This window comes from Crassostrea angulata, chromosome 5, assembly GCF_025612915.1.
Source record: "Crassostrea angulata isolate pt1a10 chromosome 5, ASM2561291v2, whole genome shotgun sequence".
Taxonomy (NCBI): domain Eukaryota; kingdom Metazoa; phylum Mollusca; class Bivalvia; order Ostreida; family Ostreidae; genus Magallana; species Magallana angulata.
Genome location: NC_069115.1, coordinates 48,544,541 through 48,566,216, shown reverse-complemented (window position 1 = coordinate 48,566,216; position 21,676 = coordinate 48,544,541). Strand labels below are relative to the sequence as shown.

The 21,676-nt window shown below is 33.9% G+C and overlaps 1 protein-coding gene across 6 annotated transcripts in view; it reads left to right on the top strand.

Annotated features, from left to right (window-relative positions):
* LOC128183009 (four and a half LIM domains protein 2-like) overlaps nucleotides 1–20,484 on the top strand; it is a 36,829-nt gene extending 16,345 nt beyond the window's left edge. For 4 of the 6 annotated variants that reach the window (XM_052851790.1, XM_052851796.1, XM_052851794.1 and 1 more), the window contains exons 6-11: nucleotides 8,749–8,949; nucleotides 13,661–13,835; nucleotides 14,484–14,507; nucleotides 16,947–17,116; nucleotides 17,528–17,714; nucleotides 18,599–20,484. In XM_052851790.1, coding sequence (XP_052707750.1) covers nucleotides 8,749–8,949; nucleotides 13,661–13,835; nucleotides 14,484–14,507; nucleotides 16,947–17,116; nucleotides 17,528–17,714; nucleotides 18,599–18,747 — 906 coding nt within the window. In that variant the 3' untranslated portion in view covers nucleotides 18,748–20,484. Of the gene's footprint in view, nucleotides 1–8,748; nucleotides 8,950–13,660; nucleotides 13,836–14,090; nucleotides 14,112–14,483; nucleotides 14,508–16,946; nucleotides 17,117–17,527; nucleotides 17,715–18,598 lie in introns of all 6 variants that reach the window. The other 2 variants (XM_052851792.1, XM_052851793.1) reach the window with 2 other exon arrangements.
* Nucleotides 20,485–21,676: the final 1,192 nt, after the last annotated feature.

The window sequence follows — 21,676 nt, the reverse complement described above, 5'->3', positions numbered from 1 at the left end:
TACATTTCTTCATCTCTTTTTGTCTGATGTTGCTGGGTTTCACATCACTGTAATAGAAATTACCTTGTTTTATTAATTATAACAGGTATTATTAATGTTTTTTTTGGTGTGGTAGTGTCACTGGGTTATCAAATCTAATATTGTAATGTCCGCCTGGCTCCATGTACTTTGCAGCATATAATATCTCTCAAGTGTCAAACTATATCGATTAGGCCGATATCAACTCAGATCTGTATACCAGCTAAGTATTCAGGATAGAATTAATACTTTAATGATAATTATATCTTTGAAATAAAAAGTGCTAAACTGAATTGTTTTACGATTTATGTATTATGTAGTGCCATAAATAGAAGTTGTTGAGTTTCCTTTTATTAATAAACATAAGAGTGTGAAGTGCAGGCCTTGAATTTCACTTATTGACAGTTTGCTCATTTTTGTGATAATAACGCATAACTACATGACTATATATTTATATGCAAAAGTAAAATTTACCAGACTGTAATGCTGTCATGCATTTAATATCATTGGCTTTGATTCTGTCCATTGTAATTTAAGCTGATGAAGATAACAAATCTGTTTATCAAAGAGAATTGAAGATTAATGCATTATTTTTATTCTTCCTTAAATTCTGCTGCACAGTATACTGGCATATAATTATGTAAATTAATGACCTTGACATTTAAACCTCCGGCCTATTTAAAATTCAGAAGGGTTTTGAATTTCAATATTATATGAATGCATCAATGCAATTGATCCAAATATGTTGTTTACCTGTGCAGAAACACCGATTTGATGAACATTGTCATGTTGACATCAGACATAAGGTCAGAGGTCAATTAACTTTAATGGTTGCACTAAAGACCCTTGAGTTTCCATAACTGTCTGTGCTCACTGAGGCATGAAATAATATTGACACAAATAACAGGTATTAATGGGTAGAAGTGGCTCTAATAGAGACCATACATTGAAAGAAAGTGGAAAACTTTTGAATTCTTATAACATATTATCTTTTTTTATTTTGTATGATTAATACATAACTATCATGTATTTACATAATATGGATCAGATAAGCATTTATATATGGGTTTTATATGCAGCAATTATTAACAATGACCAAAGTTTAAAATACGGAAAGCATATTAATATTGGCCATTTAATAATATCATCTGTGTTTATGAAATTAAGCTGTTTGTATTTAAGGAAAAGATTATGTTTCTTTTAAAAGAAGGATTGTTCTATTTCCAAACACACTTTGTCTAATCCGCATTCAAGAATTCATCTGGACTTGACTTTCTAACCCCATGGTACTAGGTACTGGGCAGATTAAGTAATGAATGGTCTGTATATAAATACTCGATGATTAGACCATCATGGGCCTGTCAAATTGATGTCTTGTTCTTTATTCCTTGTGGCTATAGCTGGGACAGAAAGTTTGCCACCTTCAAGCATTTAGTGAGATAATGTGTCCACGTTTTTGTCGAAATTCCAGGTGTCGCACAAATTTTTGCTTTACCTTAGAATTTTTCACCTGCTCGTTATCACATATGACTCATTTACTGCAGTTCCTGTTTCCCTCTGGTATTGGGCGATAGAATAAATATGAAAAAAAAAACGGGATGGTCTGATCAGCTAATAATAGCCTCCTTTGCAAATTGTGCTAACCAGACCTCAAAGGCTTGACGTTTTCCATCAGGGTCCTGGGACATTTGTGTTAAAAGTTTGTCTACATGGATGAAAACGTGTGAGAAAGGCATTCTATGGAAATAAGATTAAGAAATCTTTCATGAAAGAAAACCCACGTGTAGAAGTGACTTGAACAAAGTTGGCCTGGAATGTGATTGCGGCTATTTGGGAATGGAGGTCTTGTTTACATAGAGAATCACAAGTTTATAGACTTTTGTTTATCAACTGTCAAACAGCATTCACAGAGACAGCTGTGGAGAAATTTATTAGAATATATACAGCATTTCATTAATAATGCCTATAAATCGATGAGACAGGTTTCTCAAGTGTAGCGGAGGGGCTGGGTCTGATTCAGAAAACCGTGCAATCGGAGCCCAGGATTTGGAGGATATTCTGTGTGTGGTGGGATCCCCCTGACTCAGGTGCTTTAAATGACAATTAATATTGAGGTGAAGTTTTACAGAGTCATCTACATTCTTATATGGGGAAAGTTATACCTGTTGTAAAAGGAAATTAACAATTCTAAGCAAACGCACAAGGTTTGTGACAGTGAAAGTTGAAGGAAAGAACTTTTCCACAGCTCAAGAATTGACTAAAAGCGGAATAGTGGTGGAATACTGATTTAAAACATGGAGGAAAAGATGCAAGCTTGCTCCTTGGAGCCTGCGGAGGATTTGGTAGCTAGAATCGAGATGGAAAAGCAGCCCACGGTAAATAAACCCCCTCAAACCTTGTCTGAGGATTTAGATACGATACAACAGCAATGACTCTCTCCTCTTTTCTCTATTGTCATATCTGCTACTTGTATCTGTGTAGGAGAGGTAGCTTGTACCATTGTTCCTGAGATTTCGAGTCGAGATACCGTTTATTGGGGTAGATACACCTGCTGATAAGTCAGGTCTGTCAAGGATCTTACCTACCTACATCTCGACATTAGCTAGGTGTCTCTGGAGGAACCTACTTTCACTTTAGCTGTATTTTTTTTTCTCTCCTCATTTTCTACCTTCCTCTCTTTCCTTTTCTTTCATTTATCCTCTCTTTATGCTCTCAGTTCTTCTGTAATTCCTTAATCTATCTCCCCCCACTCTCTCTCTCTCTCTCATTTGCATATAAACTTTTCTTTAAAATTAGGCATTGTTGCTTTCTTCTGAAAAGGTTGGAGTGAATATATATATTCATGTGCCTTTAAGGCAAAAGAAATCTGAGCGCACCTGTGATTTATAATAATGATTTTTTTTTGTAAATGACCATGCATTTATCAAATATTCAAGTTAAGGAAAAAATTTTAAAGATTTTTTCTTTCATTTGATGACTGAAAAAAGTAGATAGCATAATTTAAGAGCTTTCATGCATGGTCATTACAATAACCCCTGTGCAAAATGAAAGAAAATGCATTAAAAGAAAATTATAGGTACAATATTTGGTGGGTATTGGCTAAAAATAACAATATAATTAACTTAATTATAGTTTATTAAAAGATTATTTCTATGGTTATTACATATATTTATAACATTGTTATATAGGAGGTGGAATTGTATTCATCCTTATCTCTAGATATAGGAAGAGCTAGACGTCTAGTTCATTGCCTAATTGATTAATTTGACATTCTATACAATAGTTTGTGTATACAGTTTCGTGCGCTCATTTTCCACAAGGGTTAGTTTCTGTGATACAACTATAGCAGCCACAATTGATTGTTGTTAATTTGATGTGACATCTGCGTTTTGAATGTTTGTGATGTCAGAAGTTGCAACCTGACATATTTTTCTGTGTTAAGGTTTCTTAGAATGTCTTAGATTGATATCTTATGACCTTTTGACATTCTTAGCTTGCCACTCAAAAGGAATGCACAACTTTTGAGAGTTTTATGTGGGTTTATGTGTTCTACTCATATATATGTATAAGCAATTAAGACATGTTACTATAGGTTCTGTATTTTACATTAGTGCTTATAATTTCACAAATCAGTCATTTCCCATCAAATTGAGAGAACATAAGATCACGAATCTTGAATTTTCATCATAGTTTCATGTAGTTTATGATTGTACATATGTTCAAAAAATAAAAGTAAGATTTCAAAATTTGTGACATGTGCTTCTAGCGATTTTACGCACATAATAATTCCTTGCGTTTAAATAGGAATCTACTGTACAGTATGTATAAGCTTAATCCTAAGCAAAAGATACAAAAGATTTTCATATTTTGATGGAATTAGTTGACTCTATTTATACATTTATAATTATATGTTTAATTCTTTTAAAAAACACACTTAAAGCCTCTTAAAAGATGTGCTTACAAAATTTTATCTAAAACTCTATAGTACAGAAACTCTAAATGTTAAAAAAGAAACTGCTTATGTATTGTTTACATATAATAATTTGGTATTTGTTAATGGAATGAAGAATGATGACAAATGTCCCTAGAATAATTTTGATAAGTCTCCTAAATAACTTGACCTTTTTGACATAATTCATTTCAAATCGGAAAACAAGTCTTTGGAGTCGTTTATAGAATTTCCTGTTTAATAGTTGTATTTTCAGATAAAGTGAAAGATTGTGGACAAAAAAACACATAAAATGTATATTTTCTGCATAGATTTGATTAATAAATTAGCAGAGTTTGTCTCCAAGCCTAATCCTTTAAGTCATGGTATACAATGGTAGAGGAATTATAGCTGTTAACTTGGTGGGTGGGGTGGGTGTAGAGCAGACAAGTATTGTTTATTACTAGTGGCGATACTATGTTTATTGTTTGCTGTGGTTTAAGTACTTGACATAGTTAGGATTTTCTTTTATCTATTTGACCACTTATCAACAAGCTGTTGAAGTGCTTGGTACTTGTTTCAAAAGGGGGTCTCTTATAAGACATTCCATATATCACCGTGTTCAAGTAAATGTTCCTTAAAAATCTTTAACAGCCTCGTAAATTTTTGTGTGTCTGTTTAAGCACAGCATCATAAATGATGAAATTTGTCAACAAACAAGTTTAAGGTGTTTTAAACTGGACCATTTCCCTGTGTTAATACCTGAGTAAAATAAAAACCACATTAAAAAAAATCCATTGAACTACAGGTAATAGAGTTATTTCCCTTTGAAGATTTTTTGCAGAATGTTTTGCTCTTGAAACATATGAATCAGCATTATGTTGAAAGTACTTGTAAGGGCAACAAAAGATGTATGTTTTCCTGTGAAAATCTTGCTATTCAGCATCAGTAGCCCTCTGATTTGTGTTATATATACCCCTCAAAAAATGTTTTTCCTGAAACCTGAGCCAATCAGGGGGAATCACTGGGGATTGATCATTTATGTGTTTATTAACCCTTTGGCAGTCTGTCAGCATATTACAGAGAGGAAAAACAATTGGTAAATACAAAAATAAGAGGATATGAGGCAGTAATCAAATTTTCTGTGGTGAAGGTGGTTTAAGAGGATGAGAGAACGTAGTGAATAATACATTGAAGTATTTTACTCCTCCCACTTCTGCTGATCTTTTGTTGCATGTGCTAAAGGTGCACTAGAGATAAGTTTTAGGTATACATTGTAACTTTATACTAAATGTACTGATCTGTAACATTTTACACCCACCACTTCTGCTGATGTTTGTTGTAGTAATGGTGCACTTAAGTGATAAGTTTTAGGTAGACTGAAGATTTGTACTAAATGTACTGATCTTTAACAGATAAACTGAAGGTTTGTACTATAAAGACAGCAGGATCTAACGAAATATGTACTAATCTGTACTGGATAGACCAAAGATTTTTAGTATCAGCAGAGAGACTGTGCTGATCTCTACTAGATAGACTGTGCTATGTACCTGTAATAGACTTATACATGTGTACCTTAAAAAATATATGTATAAAACCATGATGCAGGCATGCACAATGTAGGTTGATAATTTTAGACTTTTAATAACTGGATATTTTATACTTTCAAGTAATCTGATCATCTTTACCGAATATCGGTGTCATGTAACAAGCAATACTCAAAGACTCCCTACAAGTAAATCTTGTGATTCACTGTATTAACATAGGTGACATGATCTTGGACATAAATCACACAGGGTGTACAATAGCTTAGAACAGTAGAGAATTTCATGTAATATCTATAACCTGAGTGGATTTCTGTTGTTGTTATTTACCACTCAGTAAGGTGATACTGTGCTGTGGTTAAATGATTCTTCATTTCTCTCGCATCAGTTGCCATCACTTTACAATATGACTCACTGGGGTCAGTGAATATCTACTGCTTCTGGCATGGTGGCTATACTGTCTCACTCTCCATGTCAGCAACCATAAAATCTGAAAAAAAGAACGAAGTAGATAAAGTCTGGTCAAATGGAAGTTCAAGGTTAAGGTCAGTTGTGAAGCATATTTACCCCCAGAAAATTATAACTTTAAAATTCTAATTTTATATAAAATACCCGTTACATATACATGTACTACTTGTAAGTATTACCGGTATGTAAGTATAAATGTAAGTATTAGAACAGTACAGGTGTTTCATGTTTATGATAGGAAAATTGCCTATTTGTCTATGTGAGGTTTCTACACTAGCTGTACTGTAATAAACAAAATTAATACTGATACTTATTTATATATATTCCTAGCACACTCTGCAAGATGAAAAGTACATGCACCCATTGGACTCTTGCTAGCATTAGTAGATGAAACAAGAGTGCATGATTTTGGATGAAATGACTCAACATCACATGTTCAGTATCAGGTGCTCATACACAATGTACCAGTCTTTGTACTCAGGTGTCTCAAAATATCAAGTTGAACATGAGTTAGTTATTGCTGAACTTTCATTAATCAGATCAATATTTGTGGTGACTGCTGAAGTCGGCATAATTCACAGTACAAAACTGTCTGGGCAAGCAGACCCCGATTCCCTGAGTTCCTTCTCTCCTCAATATACCTCTGATCCTGACAAGTTGCAGTGAGCAGAGATGGGGAGGCTAAATACATAGCAATTATCAATTATCTCGTAATGCCACTGCATCTTTCCTGCCATCCAAATATTGATAAACAGGATTAATAAATCGGTGGATCTACGCAAGCAAGTAGCCATCTCATGCTCATAAAGCTCAGCGTTGCGACAGGTCTGTGAAAGAAGAATCAGTGAAGAAGAGCTTGCAGGAATTCTTCCTAATATTTTGCACTCCTGCATTTTGCACACGGCACTCTTTGAAGTGCTCACTTTTCCAGGACTAATTTAGAAGTAAAACCCCCTCACCGGTTCTCTTAAGCTTGATTAAGAGAGAGACTCACTGACAGATTTCAGTGTTTTCACTTTTCACTTTCGTTTCACCGAGGTTTGCAGGTTTGCTAATTAATAGCAAAAAGATTTATTTTTTGCCTAGGTAAGAAGTTTCTCTACTTTACAATTTTTTTTTTGATATCTCAGAAATTGATTTTATTTTTGATTTATCAATAATTGTGATTTGCTACCTTAATTGATTTTGAAAAGTTTTTTAGAAAGTTATTTCCCTGGAGTTGACTGGTGTTTTATGTGAAATAATTATTAAGTTTTGTCTGAATTTAGACAAAGAGAAATAAAATTCTAATAATATTTCTTTTTTAGTAATATTTTTTTTTTCATTTTTTAAGAGTTGTACGAAGGTAGAAATACTTTTGCTATCATGTATGAAATACTTCACAGCTAAAAACTATCAAAATTGTTTTTTCCTATACAATTGCTTGATTTTGATTTCGTTTCCTCATTGCACCAGTGTTACAAATATATGCCTAGTTGTAATTAGGCTACGTCTGTTGTTTAGGCAGAGTATAGACATGTTTCCTACATAAGTCTCAGCAGGAAACCCTTAACAGTCGATGGTACTTGTAAACATGCCCTCTTCTGAATCACCAAATTCCAGGTTTGAGTGCAGCTGATGGGGTTAATCTAGAGGACATTTAGACACTGTGCCCAGTGCTGCCAGTGTCAAATCTCCTCTCTCAGGTTTTTGATGTGCTGTCTGACAGATGTAAATACTTGGAGGAAAACATATTGCATAACGTGCGGAAGATTACGAGTTTCAACTCCTTTTTTTCCCCTTTCTCAATCCAAAGGTGAAAAAGTGTATTATCTGTTAGTGCTGCAATTTCCAGTTTTGGATAACGCATTCTTTTGCTGCAGGTAATGATATAGAATAATCTGGCCTATTGAGAGTTTTACAGAGTTTTAGAACTATGCTGTTAAATGGTTTATTTTTTAACATTTCGGCATGAAAAATGCAAGAACATTGATAAAAACAAAGGAAAATGCCTCTGGTATCTATCTCTTGTAATAAATGAGTTTCCATGGTTATGTAAGCTCAGAATAACTGTCAGTAATCAATCCATTTGCAACTGGATGCAGGTTGCAAAGCTGAAATGATTGACAATTATTTGCTGGATACGTCTGGCCTGCTATTTTATAGAGTCTCTCAAAGTCTAGGCTCGTTAAATCAGAGGTAAGGATTTGTGGTCCAGTATCAGCAATTCATTTACAGCGGAGTTTCCAATGGCATTCTCTCTGTCCGAGGGGAACATAGTTCCCATTATTAGTTTTCCATGCAAGACTTCAATACACCTCTTTCATTTATGTAGGAAGTTGGGAATGGATGTTATATATAGTCATTGTAATTGACTGGGAAGTTTTGTAGGAACTTTGTATTCTTTGGTTCATAAGTATGTATTGAATCTCGCTGATTTGGGAGTTGTGTGAAATAAGGATATGTGCATGCATCTGATGTTGTCATAGGTAATTTTTATCACTTAGCTACTGAATTGATTACTTTGAAGGTCAAGCACTTGACTTTGAGAGCGAGGAGAGGTTTTTTGTTTATAATTGCAATTGTCATTATTTACGTGAAATAATTAAGGATGTTCTATCTATACGTGACAAAACCTGATAAAACGTAAATTTCCTTGGATAATTTCAAATGAAATGAGTGCAAATGTAATGACAGATTTCCGTTAACATGCAGGATACTGTAATATAAATGCATGTTGCATTTCTATATTCATTAGTTAGTTCTCACCTAGCATTTCCTCCCAATTAACAATTGCTTCCTATTTTTTAGCTGATCTTTTCTGGAGAATACACAAAAGCCATGGATGAGAACTATCATAAGGACCATTTGGCCTGCCACAACTGCGACAAAAAACTGGTGGCCTGTCGCTACATCGTCAAAGACGAGAACCCTCACTGCATCCCATGCTACCAGGAATTGTACGCCCACAACTGTGAAGAGTGCAAGAAACCGATCGGGCCCGATTACAAGGTGGGTGACTTACTGAGACTGGTTGAAATCAAAGGTTGCTGACGGCGATTGAAACTTCAATATATTAGAAAGCAAATTAGTCAATGTTTGCAGTGCTGTGATGTGCTATTGTTACTGTCAGGAAATCACTATTAGTTGTACTGATATGAATATTTAAAATGATCCTTCTGCAAATTTTATTTTTTGGAAGTGGTAGGGTGGATGGGGTCTTTGATTAAACATGTAAAAACCAACTTTAACTCCCAATGAGCACTTTTATGATTCGCTGAAAACTGATGCATTTAAGATGAGAAATTTGCAGATTCTATGTTGAAGCAATTTAAAGCAATATTATCTCTCTCATTAAGAGAGAGCCTGTAACCCCTCATTGCTTTCAAGAATTATGATAACTTAATGGATTACTAGTTACAAACAGGAGATAATTAAGCAAGAGGCAGAAATATTGTAAGAAAATTTAATACATATCACATTCAAAAGAAAGCCAATCCAAAGCATTTCTTTGATTTTTGGCAATTTCTAGACAAAGAACAGATGCCCCCTTTTCCCTATGCTGTACGTCCTATATATGTATGATGTTGGAGCACTATATAGCTCCACTAGGCTTCAATGTATGGGTGTTTTGTAGGCAAGAAATCTGCCAGTTATAATAAAACAAAACAGAGAAAAGTGTAATCTTTTTGCATAGTAAGCTGTTACACCAATGTCAGGGGAAACCAGCAAGTTGGCAATTCGTTCCTTGCTGGAGTTTGGCAACAGATCTTGATTTCTGTTCAGCTTTCACCTATCAGGTGTCTGTGGTACATTTTCACAGGTTTCTAAGTGAAATAATGGAGGAGACAGCCAGTAGAAGAAAATTTATTCCAAAGGCTGATTAATTACTTTGGGGGAAGGTCAGGGGCCAAAAGGATAAAAGATGAAGATCTCTGATCTAAACAATTATAGAACCATCCATTTAATCTGTTGACCATAGAAATCTTCAAATTCTGCTCTCTGTGGTGCAAAACTATATGTCTGATCAGAATAGTGCTTGAAATTGTACAATGCTTCTGACGTAATGAATAATTAATGGGAGGCAGACATCTGTTATTGATTGCACCAAATTACGTCACATATTAATGGAATTCTCAGGAGATGTATTTTAGGAAATGAAACCTTTACCAAAAATAACACTGAGGAGTTGCTTAATCATATAATTAGTGTAGTAATTTCTCAGACTGGAAATGACTGGAATATATGGGGGAAGGGGGGGTGTTATATTAGAGTTGTAATTTCTCAGATTATATTTGGAAATGGCTGGAATGGGGGGTGGAGGGGGGGGGGGGGGAGAGAATGTGTGTGTAAGCATTGAATGACTGAAAAGCTGACAGACACATTTATGCAGGCCAAAACTTTCAGTTTTCTAAAAAAATTTAAGAAAATTTTTCAATTTCTTGCAGGGTCATTTAGCCAATACGGTATGAATTCAAAATGGAATAAAAAAACTAGATCTCCTTTTATTTCACCATGTTTACATCACCAATAATACAATATTAACTACAAGCTTAAATTAAGTTGAAAAAAGAAATAAAATTTTTTAAAAAATGTGCTCTAATTGTCTAATATTTTTGACTGCACATGACTATACACACAAGACATTGTAAGTTTATAACATTGATACACATGATCAATAATAGCACCTCATTATTATCACAGGGGAGAGACCTGGGATATAAGATACATCATTATCTTGAGATTGCTATATAGTCATGGTTTAATAAGCCACTTAATGTGTGTTTACACGGCATTCCTATATTCTAACTTGTCTGCATTTCCACATATTTTATCATTGGATGAGTGCTGTATAGGTGTTTATCAGCCATTAAATCTCACTCCAGCATTATACTGTGGTACACAGAGGCAGTTGATGCTGAAGGTTTGCAGTAGAGCACGCGACCACCTGCTGCAGGCAATAGAAGCCTGATCCCTTTGTCAGTTGTCTGAGGGTGGCTCAGCAGGGGGGGTTGCTCCTGCCACTCGGATCATGCAATGCATGCTGGGAAGGGGGTGTTCGGAGTGGATTCTTGATAAGATGTGATGTGTATCATCTCTTGCCCCATTGAGCTCTGAGAGATATATCTCTGGAATGTTGATACCTTTCTCTTCAGATCCATTCCTGTGTTTTCAGCTGCTAATTAAGACTGATCATTGCAGTCTTTTAATCGTTTGTTTTAAAACAAATAATGGAAAAGGTTGTGGGGGGTTGAGGGTCAAATAATCACTGTAACGCACTGTGTCTGACCTGAGATGAAGAAACTCAAGAGTTTTTTGGCAATTGTGTTATGACAGCCAGCATCTTTTTATTTCCAGTAGAAATGAATCCCTCATAAACTTATTGACAGAAGTATTGTTTATGATGGGGTCTACGACTCTGCAGTTCATCAATCCTCTCTTTTATCAGGGCTTTATGATTGTAATCTGGGAGAGGTTGTGGTTTTTCTTTCTGTTAGCCCTGGCTACCACTGTGCTGGCGGGCTGCTATACAACCAGAAATTCTGTACATCACAAGATCACCATATGACCTCATAACTTAGATACACCTGCACTTAACGGAGGGAAATCAAAATATTGCAGAGTATACAGGAGATGTTTTACTCACTGACAGGAATTTGTATGAATCACTGTCAGAGTAGGACTTCAAATCAGGCTCCTACATTCCATCAGAGAGTTGTATGAGATGGCAACCCTATATTTTATGAAAATATGTATATTGTATTGTATTCCTAAACTTTCAGTTTTTCAGTTGCACAAAATTTAAGAAAATGAGAAACTAGGCTCATTATAATTGTTATATCTGGCATTTGCTCAATAACATGTCAAGTTTTCTCATTTACAATGAGGAGGCCTAGGATATGTGTAAAGATTCTATAGTTAGGGCGGCCGTGGTTTGATTCAGTCTCTTTATTGGTTTAAAATACAGTCAAACTTCATTATCCCAAACTCAGTGGGGGAAAAGAAACAAGTTTGAGATAAACAAGGGTTCTAGATATTGAGAGTAAGGCATTTAATGAAACAGTGATTTGGACTTATTAGTTCAAGATACAGAATTTCAACTATATTAGCTAACATTACAGAAAGTACTGATTATTCATAAAAGAGGACGAGAAAGGAATAAATGGAATTTGATGATCTTTGATTATGATGATGCTGGCAGTTCTTTAAACAAGTTTCAGCAGGCTATCTTGGATGTAGTAGAGAGAGGTGTCATTCACCCATTCACTCACTTAATCATAGAAATCTAAACACTGAGAGCAAGAAATGGTAAACCTCTCATCGGGTCATGAGGTATGAACATCATCAGCCAACAGCCACAGTGTGAGAGAGTGGTGGGAGATGATGGGAGATGATGGTAGCGGTGGAATGCTGTTTATGCATTAATCTTCTGTTTGTGTTAACACCATCTGTTAAATGGAACAGTGCACTTCATTTTGCAAACCTCCATAAATGTACCAGCTTCATGCTCTTTTCAATTGTTGTCAATTTGCATAATACATGTAAAGGGAGAGGCAGGGCTCCATTGGTGTAGAAGCATATTTCACAGATCTTTGGATTCTGTACAAGGGTAGACCTCTGGGGGTATTAACTACAGCATTAAAGTAGGTCTAATAAACCCTAGGTGAAAGAGAAAAGAAGAACAGATGCTATGAAGATTAAAGACCAGTTAATGAACCTATACAGGATTTTACTAGTTGTACATTCCACCAGTTTGATGTTTGCCAAAGCTGAGTCAAGATTTCACACAATGAGTAAGAGGACAAGAATGCCTTGAATTAAGGGGGGGGGGGTATAAAACATGTACTGCATAGAATGTGTTTAATTAGCACTGTTCCACCACACTAACTGTGGTCATTGGTCTGCTAACTCCAATGATCTGTTTGTCTATTATGTTGTGTTTGTGGGTGCATATAATTGATGCATAGTTTGGCAATGACTGGTGCACAGTGTATTAAATTGTGCAGTCTTGCGCATTCAGTGCAGGAGTCAATATATTTTTTTGTAAGAATTCATGAGTCACTTGCAAATTGTGTTTTTTAAAGTTTTTTTTTCTCTCGAAGATTCAGTTGTAAATATTGTGTGTCAAGGAGAGATGTGTTTTTACCCCATGTTAAATCATTGCAATTGTTGAACTGTAAGAACGGAAACCTTCATTTTCTATTTTTTTTTTTTTTAAAAACCTTTGTTTTCAAGCCAAGCCCTAGCTACCCCCAATCCCATACTGCTAAACCTTCGCCCAGCCAACCCCTCCCTCCAAAAATAATTTTAAAAATTGTGTAATTGATCTACCCTTATATGAATTGATATCTTCACAAGAACTGTAGGTTGGCTGTTGTTATCATTAATGAACATCAGCAGAATAACACTCAATACATGTATTTTTGGCTATCCTTACCTTCTATCCAGCCAATGGGTAATTGGATAATTAAGATTCAGACATTTCCTTGTGTTTTCAGACATTTCTTTGTGTCTGACTGTTAATTCTGGTGTTTGTCCATTAGTGCTGATATCTGTCCACTCTAATATCTCTCAATTATTTCTTATATCCATCCATTAATTCTGATATCTATCAACAAAACTTGTCATGATATGGAAAATGATATTTCTTCATTAATTTTATATCTGTTCATTAATTCTGATATCTCTCCATTAATTTTGATATCTATTTATCTATCAACAGGACTTGTCATACAAGGACCGCCATTGGCATGAATTCTGCTTCAAGTGCTGCGAGTGCCAGAAATCTCTGGTGGATCAACCCTTCGCTCCAAAGAATGACAACATCTACTGCTCTGATTGTCACGATAAAAACTTCGCTGCTCGCTGCGATGGGTGTGGTGAACCATTCAGAGGAGGTAAATATTGTTTCCGGAAAACAAAACTGCCATTTATTTTTATTAAGACTTTATGATTCATCTGGGTTTTTTTTAACGCACATTTTAGAGAGAAAATTAACATGTAAAAAAATAATTATCAATACATCTACATGTGTAAATATGTTTGGGATGGGTTGATATTAAGATTTAAAGACTTAGATTTAGTAATTCAAGGTCTGGATAGATTATATGAAATATATTGACGTGTTTGGTTATTGTGTACGTTGATTATAGGCTTTATCCAAGGAGTAAATGGTACGAAAATCAAACATTTTATGTGGTAGTATAAGCATGGTTGTTTTGTTGATCGAAGGTCAAAGGGAGATAACTCTATGTATTCCATGCTATAAGTGTAAGCCTTGGCAGTTAACCCAGCAGTAAATGAATATTTTATTTCAGTTGATGACTTGTATAGATGTCTGATCAAATAAGTCGATGTTATCAAGTGTGCATGGGGTTATACCTGCTATCTAACTTGATTTTTTGTACATGTTGTAAATTTTCATGCTATGATACGTCATTTATTCAAGTGTATTGTTACTTTAAAACCAACCAAAAAAGAACCCTAAAGATGTGTAATGTTTTATTGTGTGCGATTTGTTAAATGTTCTGTTTCCTCGGATTCAGGAGACGAAGAGAAAGGCATTGAAGGTATACAGAGATCTGGCTTGTGTATAATCTTATTAGCATGATAGGCGCTCGCTAACGCTAGCTCTCAATTTCAGGCTGGTTTATATACATGTACTCACACAACGGAACTTGGTCAACAAAATTTTGGGGGATATACACAAAAAAAAGATTTTTGGAGGGGAGAGACAGGGAGGGGCTCTATAGAAGAAATTCTAAATGCCCTGAGACATTCAGAAAAAAAACTATAAGAAGCATTTCTGTATCTGTAGGAAAGGGTAGGGGGAATTCTATACAATTAGCTTAATTGGTATCCAAAAAATTAATGCAGACAAAAAATGGCCGAATATCAAGGGAGATTTTTGTAACAGACCAAATTTTCTTACATTACACATCACTAGACTTTTCTCTCATAGTTAATTAACATGATTAATATATTAATTTTAACTCTCAAAAACTTGGATAACTAATAGATTTTGAAATTTTTTAAATTTCAAAACTGGTGTTTTCTATAAAAAGGGGAAGATATGCATTGATTTTTCTCTCAAATCTTCATTCTTATTTCTGACAATATGGATCCAATATATTCCTCTATTAAGTTAAACATAAATTCATTTAGTCCATCTTCTTTATACACACCCAGACCCATTTATGTGTGAATATAACATGTATACATGTAATTGTAGATGCTAGAGAGACTTTGTTCTAACTTAAATTTAACTATATTTTGGAGTCTTTTTATATAGTACATGTACTTCTATCTATGTACTCAGACATGACCACTATTCCTGACCATGTAGATATCATGATTATTACTTATACTAGTACATAATATATATATTACACAAGTCATCACTCGTTTTCAGTTCCTCAGTGGCTTCTCTTGTGTTGCTGTAGAAAACACTGGCATGGAAATGAAAACTAAACCAACTCATAAAATAACTGAATTGGAAACTTTGATTTTAATTTTTTATTTGAGTTCAGTGCAACTAGGTTACAATTAAAAAGGCAGCTATGATTAATTTGGGACATGAGCTGTTTTATTTTCAGTGTGGCCTTCCTTAACAAGCGGTTTTACAAAAAAAATTTAAAAATCCCATATTAATTTGATTTCCGTTCTTTTCTAGAGATGCATTCTGAGTGTAATCCCTCAGACCCCTGGTATTTGCTTTTACAACTCGCTACTGTAGGTGAGCAATTGAATATGGCCGCCATTCAGTGTTGAGTTGTCTCCCTTTCGTGTTAGCCATGTGACTTTTTCATGTGACTATCATGTGACTGGCTCTTTTTGGATATAAATCTTGAATGCATTTTGCGGTTGGTGAACCTAATCTGTTTAATTGCCATCTAAAATACTGGTTTTTGTATTCTCTAATTTCTTAACGATCTATGCTGAAGAAAGCATACATGATGAAGAAATGCCCCTCCTTTTTCCTCCATCTTTTTCCTACCCTTTCTCAATATAAGATCGAGTTCAAATATTCATAATTTTTGCCCTAGCTGTTTTTATATGATACATATATTATTTTTTTGCAAACTTTGAAATAAATCAGGAAGAGAAATTCTGCAACTATTTTCATTTAAAACACTACAAATCTTAATTTTTAGCCTCAATTTTTTTCCTAACTTCAAGACATTTGTTATGCAATATTGACACAGTATCTTTACACATTTGTTACAAGTTTTATCGTCTTAAAAATTTCAAGACAGGAGCAAGAATAATTTTTATACTGATATTGCAGCAAAACTCGTTTGTAGCGAATTTTAAGGGATGCTAGAAAAAACTTTGTTATAGCTGTCTTATATATAAATTAAATTCCTTAAACGTTTATAGCGAATTTGTAAGTCTTATATAATAGCGAATTTGTTTTAAAATAATCAGCTATCATAGGTTATAAACCTATCATCTGGAGCAGGGAGGGGCACAATTGTTGTTTTACCAGCTATTGTTTGTGTTTAAATTTTGTCTCTTACTACTTTTAATCTCTTTTAATTTCTTTCTTTGCTACTAGTAGAGACTTAGTGTTTTTGATTTTCTAATAATAACTATCATTAAAATGATCAACTTTGTTTCATCAATCTGGTATAGACCATTGCTTTCAAGGAAATAAAAAAAAAATCCATGCAATTTGTCCTGAAAAATTTTTGTAGCCTTTTATACATGAATTCGTATTAATAAGTAGATACATAGATATAGAAAGCAATGATCTAAAATTGGACAATCTTCTGTAGTTTTACCTTCTCCCGATTCTTACTTTGTATGTAGAAAACAGTCCTACACTCTGTTCTTAAGAATTCTTAAGTTCTTTGAATTTTAATTTATTTTAATTTTTGTGTTTTTCACCCAATTTGCTTTTTGTTTGCTTCATTACTCCTCCATGGTTAAAAGGGAGAGAAATCTAAGAAAGGATATTACCGGTAATCAAAATATTCACGCATTGTATTGTTTATTTTTTTAAACAGGGATGAAGAAGTTTGAATACAAGGGAAAACAATGGCATGAGGAGTGCTTTGTGTGCATGGTCTGCAAGCAGCCAATCAGAAACAAGAGTTTCATCCCGCGTGAAAACGAGGCGGTTTGCGTACCTTGCTACGAGGAGCAGTTTGCCCAGAAGTGTAGTAAATGTAACGGGGTAAGATTCTTAGTTCTCTGCTATTACCATCAGTATCAGGATTAATGTTAGTTATCGAGGTCTGATCAAGGGTGTACGGGGATTCACCTTGGAAAGATCTATAGGTGCACTTGTAAACAAGAATTTCATTGTGATGTGACATTTTATTTACACACGGCTTCAATAGGTGGTACGGAAATTTACACCTGGCTTGTTAACCAATCAGATCTTGCGTTATAAGAGACATAGGAAATAAATGTAATTACAAACTCACACCTATCAATTTTACCTCATCGAAAAGATATGTCCATTCTGTTTCAATATTTACTTCATTTGAATGCTTCATTACATCTTAATATGTACTTTTAATGCTTAATTAACAATAACTTTTTAGGATTTTAAAAAGATCTGTTTCGATTTTTGTTTCGATAGGTAATTAACAAAGGGGGTGTGGCCTACAAGAACCAGCCCTGGCATCGGGAATGTTTCACCTGCACCAAGTGTAGCAAGGAGCTGGCCAAAGAGAAGTTCACATCCAAAGATGATCAGCCATATTGTGCCGAATGTTACGGAGAGCTGTTCGCCAAGAAGTGCTGCCGATGTTCCAAAGCCATCACTGGTAAAACGCTTTAACGATCATTTATGGGGTTACAAAGATACTGAACTAGCACGAAAGATATTTTTGAATGAGATTGTTAAGATTTCAATAGTTCATGTGTAGGAAGGGAGCGTAAACTTATATTTGAGGTGGCTTAGATAAGTGTTTCCTGGAAAAAATCATAACAGTAGCCATCAAGAAAGTCATAATGCTAATTGTCTTGCAAATTAAAGTTTTATATGTTTTTCAAATATGCAGGGCCCCTAAATACATGTATTTTATTTGCCTTCATTCGTAAAAGTGTTCCCCTAGTAAACGTTTACCATTTGTCTCAACCCCCCAAATTATCAGCAATTGTTCCTCATGTATTTCAGTAGATATGAATTCATTGTCAATGATTATATGTCTTTTGTTATAGGTCTTGATGGTAAGCCATGAAAATAAAATACTGTTAAAGACTGTATGATAAGAGAATCAAAACCCATTCTTCTATCTTTCACTGACACACTTAAAAAAAAATTTAAATCTATACTCCATGGCAATGCATAAAAAGTTTCTTCTTTTGAAACACCCAAGCATTTATTTCAAACAATTACCAAATTATTTTATCTTTGCATGATGCCAAATATTGACACACTGCATTTTTTCTTCTTTTCAGTTATTATTCCAACTTCTCACTAAATTAATATAAAAATGAAAACACACATCAAAATTAGTAGCATGTGCCCCAGTTTAATGCTATTCAAACTATATGCTCTTATTTAATAATGCCAAAAACAAAATGATAAGAAAATATTATTCTGATATTATACATTTTTGAAATAATGCTGAAATTTTACATTATTTTTCATTTTAAGCATGGTATTAAAGCAAGCTTCACATTTGTTTACTTTCTGTATTTTCAGGTTTTGGAGGAACGAAGTTCATCTCGTTTGAGGATCGTCACTGGCACAGCGACTGTTTTGTATGTTACAAATGCCAAGCGTCGATGGTCGGCAAAGGTTTCCTTATGAACGAAGGAGACATCTTGTGCCCAGAGTGTGGCCGCAATTAGATAGAGACTAGGCAAATAGATCTATTTCAAATGCTTTGACGACAGAGATTTTAAATTTAGATCTTTCTTTATTTATATGTAGTTATTTTTCAAAGGTTGAATGTTGAATACTTTTAAAAGCTTTATTTTTGTTTTAAATTGAATTTTAAAAGAAATATATGTGTGTATTTGTTAATTTATCATTATCATATGAAGTGATAATTGTCTCTTCATGAAACTGTGATCATAAAAACGCATGCAAAGATAGATAACTCTTGCCATACAATTTTGTGATGTTGTTGTGTAGAAGTTCTCTTCCTTGTCCAAGCAATGGAGTTTCTCTACCAAAAAAAAATTATCATTTTATTTTTTAATATATTAGGTGTCTAGCACATCATTTTTATTTTATTTACAATAAGTAATGTTTACTTTTAAAAGCAAACTCTAGTGTTCATTCTCCAGAACAAGAACTTGCAGCAATAATGACTTTTAAAATTATTATAGTTAAGAATGTACATGTTTATAAATTTTGTACTAAGAAATACTATGTACTACATTTACATATGTGTACTATATACATGGCTATTTTTTGTCATTATACATACAGGACATTAGTTCTTAGCACCAATATTCATTATATTGCTTAGGGTGGCAATGTTCAAGCTTCTATTTAAAATGCTAAACGACTTTGTCTATGCTTGCAATTTAAAAAAAAAAAATTATCTTCTCCGGGGAATGTAACCACCTGATGATATTTAACTAAACAAGTCTATTGTATACATGTATGAAAAATGATAGAATTTTGTCTGATATAGTAGTCTCTCCAATTTTCTCTCAACTTTTCAAAGAGAGAAGAAAAAAAATTATTTAAAGGTGTTCAAACCTTGTCATACAACAAATGCAAGTTTTTATTTTTGTTTGTTCTCAAGCCAAAAGTTCACGCACTGCCAAATAATAAAAAGACTTGATTCCTATTTGATCACAATCTTTTATGAATCCTAATTTTAGAAATTTATCCCAGGGAGGGTCCGAGGGATAATTTGTTTGCTAAAGGGGGAGGAGGGGGGTCAAGGTGCAAGGGCTGTTTTCTGTTACTTCAGTATGAGAATTCAGTTAGTTCGAATTTTCTAAGAAATGACCTGACCCCACCCCCTTCTAGATCCACTCCTGTATGGTATTCATCGTACTAAGTCAAGTAATTAGTCTACTGATGAGAACTCTCACAGCATGAAAAATAGCCAATAATCTGTTTTTAAATTACTCAATTTCAAATTTATTCTTGTTGTGTTAATGGAGTGGTTTTGTTAATTAGTTAATTAATCTAATGTCACAGTTATGTGATTGATTATTTTACATATGGATTGTTGAACTGAAGTATTTTTCTTGAAAATATACAGAGCCATCAAGTGAAGCACATACATGAACAAAAATAACAAAGTGAACAAATTTTTAATAGCATATTTTTGCTTTTGTTTTCTTTTTTAAAGAAATGTTCACCTTTTAAAATTGACAATCCCCTGTTAATGTTTCTTCCTTATATTGCAAAATATTTGGTAATGCCTTCCATGCCAATTAGTGCCCCTCTACCTGGGTCTGCATTATAAACTACATACTGCAGTTAACTTATATACAGCACAATTGATGTTCCTTAATTAGGTATTGGCAGATATTGATCTAGTTATATAAGTATTTTCACTGAAGGTGAATGTTCAAATGATATGTAATGAAGCTTTTTTGGAAATAAAAAATGAAACTGTATTTGTATGTTTTTCTCTGCTTTTAGTTGATCTTTAGTTGAATTGATGGTAAATAAAGCTTCTAGTCTACTCCCATTTTAAGAGAAAGATTGAAAAATAGTATTACGGTACATGTAAGTATTGACAAGCAGAGAGATTTTAAAAAGGTAACTTTAGGTTTATAACTCAATTCATTTATTGACAATTACCATGTCAGCATACAGTCATGAATATGAGTTACATTAAACAAAACATTAAACATAGCATGCAAAAGTTAAACATTAACTAATAAATCTACAATGGACAAAGCATAGGGCGAACAAAAGTAAGCTAGTGCAAAAATTACTGGTATACATAAAATTGTATATGTGTTCATTGATCACTTTCTTTCCTAGCGTTGAAACAGTTTTTTAGAAAACATTTTCTATCAGCTGTAATGTTTTTAGGATTGACACGTTCTTTAATGGTATTGACATTTGTTTACATGTTCACATTAAATGTATCATTATTGTTCAATCTACATTGGTCATTTTTCGAACAATACAATTCAAAGGTTTCTCATCTTCAAGAAACAGCTGTTTACAAAAATTACACCGATGCTTTTCTATTTGGAGCAGGAGGTTTAGAACATCTACCAATTTCAATAAATAATGAACTTTGCCAAAAAAAAAAAAAAAAAAAAGTGGGGGCTAAGCCTCCCCTAGCCTCCCCCCCCCCCTTTGGTTCCGACGCTTTAAAGCGACGGAAGAAGTGATATTTAATTTTTGTAGCAATGAAAACAGTTTTCTTTGCTAAGATTTTTTAGAAGACAATTTTTGTCTTCTTTGAATGCAGATGCTACTATATATCATCTTAATTTGTTTTATATAGAGATTAAACTATTTTTCTAAAATAAATTTTGTGAGTTTTTTTAAATCTGGTTTAAAAAACTTATGTCACAGATTTATCAGTAAGCCCAATACGAGATGATAACTAAGGGAGATCACTCTAAATGCAAGCTACACTGTTGTCGAGTTATCTCTCGTTCTAAAATATAAAAAAAAGTATCGATTATCTTAAGAGGCAAATATTTCCGCATTCAAGGACATAGATTGTGAATGAACGTAGGTTAGGTTAGGTTCAACTATTTGTCGACCCTCGTAAAGTTTCCAGTAAGATGTCGCCCCGCGCGTATATTCTGTTTTTGGCGGATCTGCGAACGAAGTCCGTGTCTG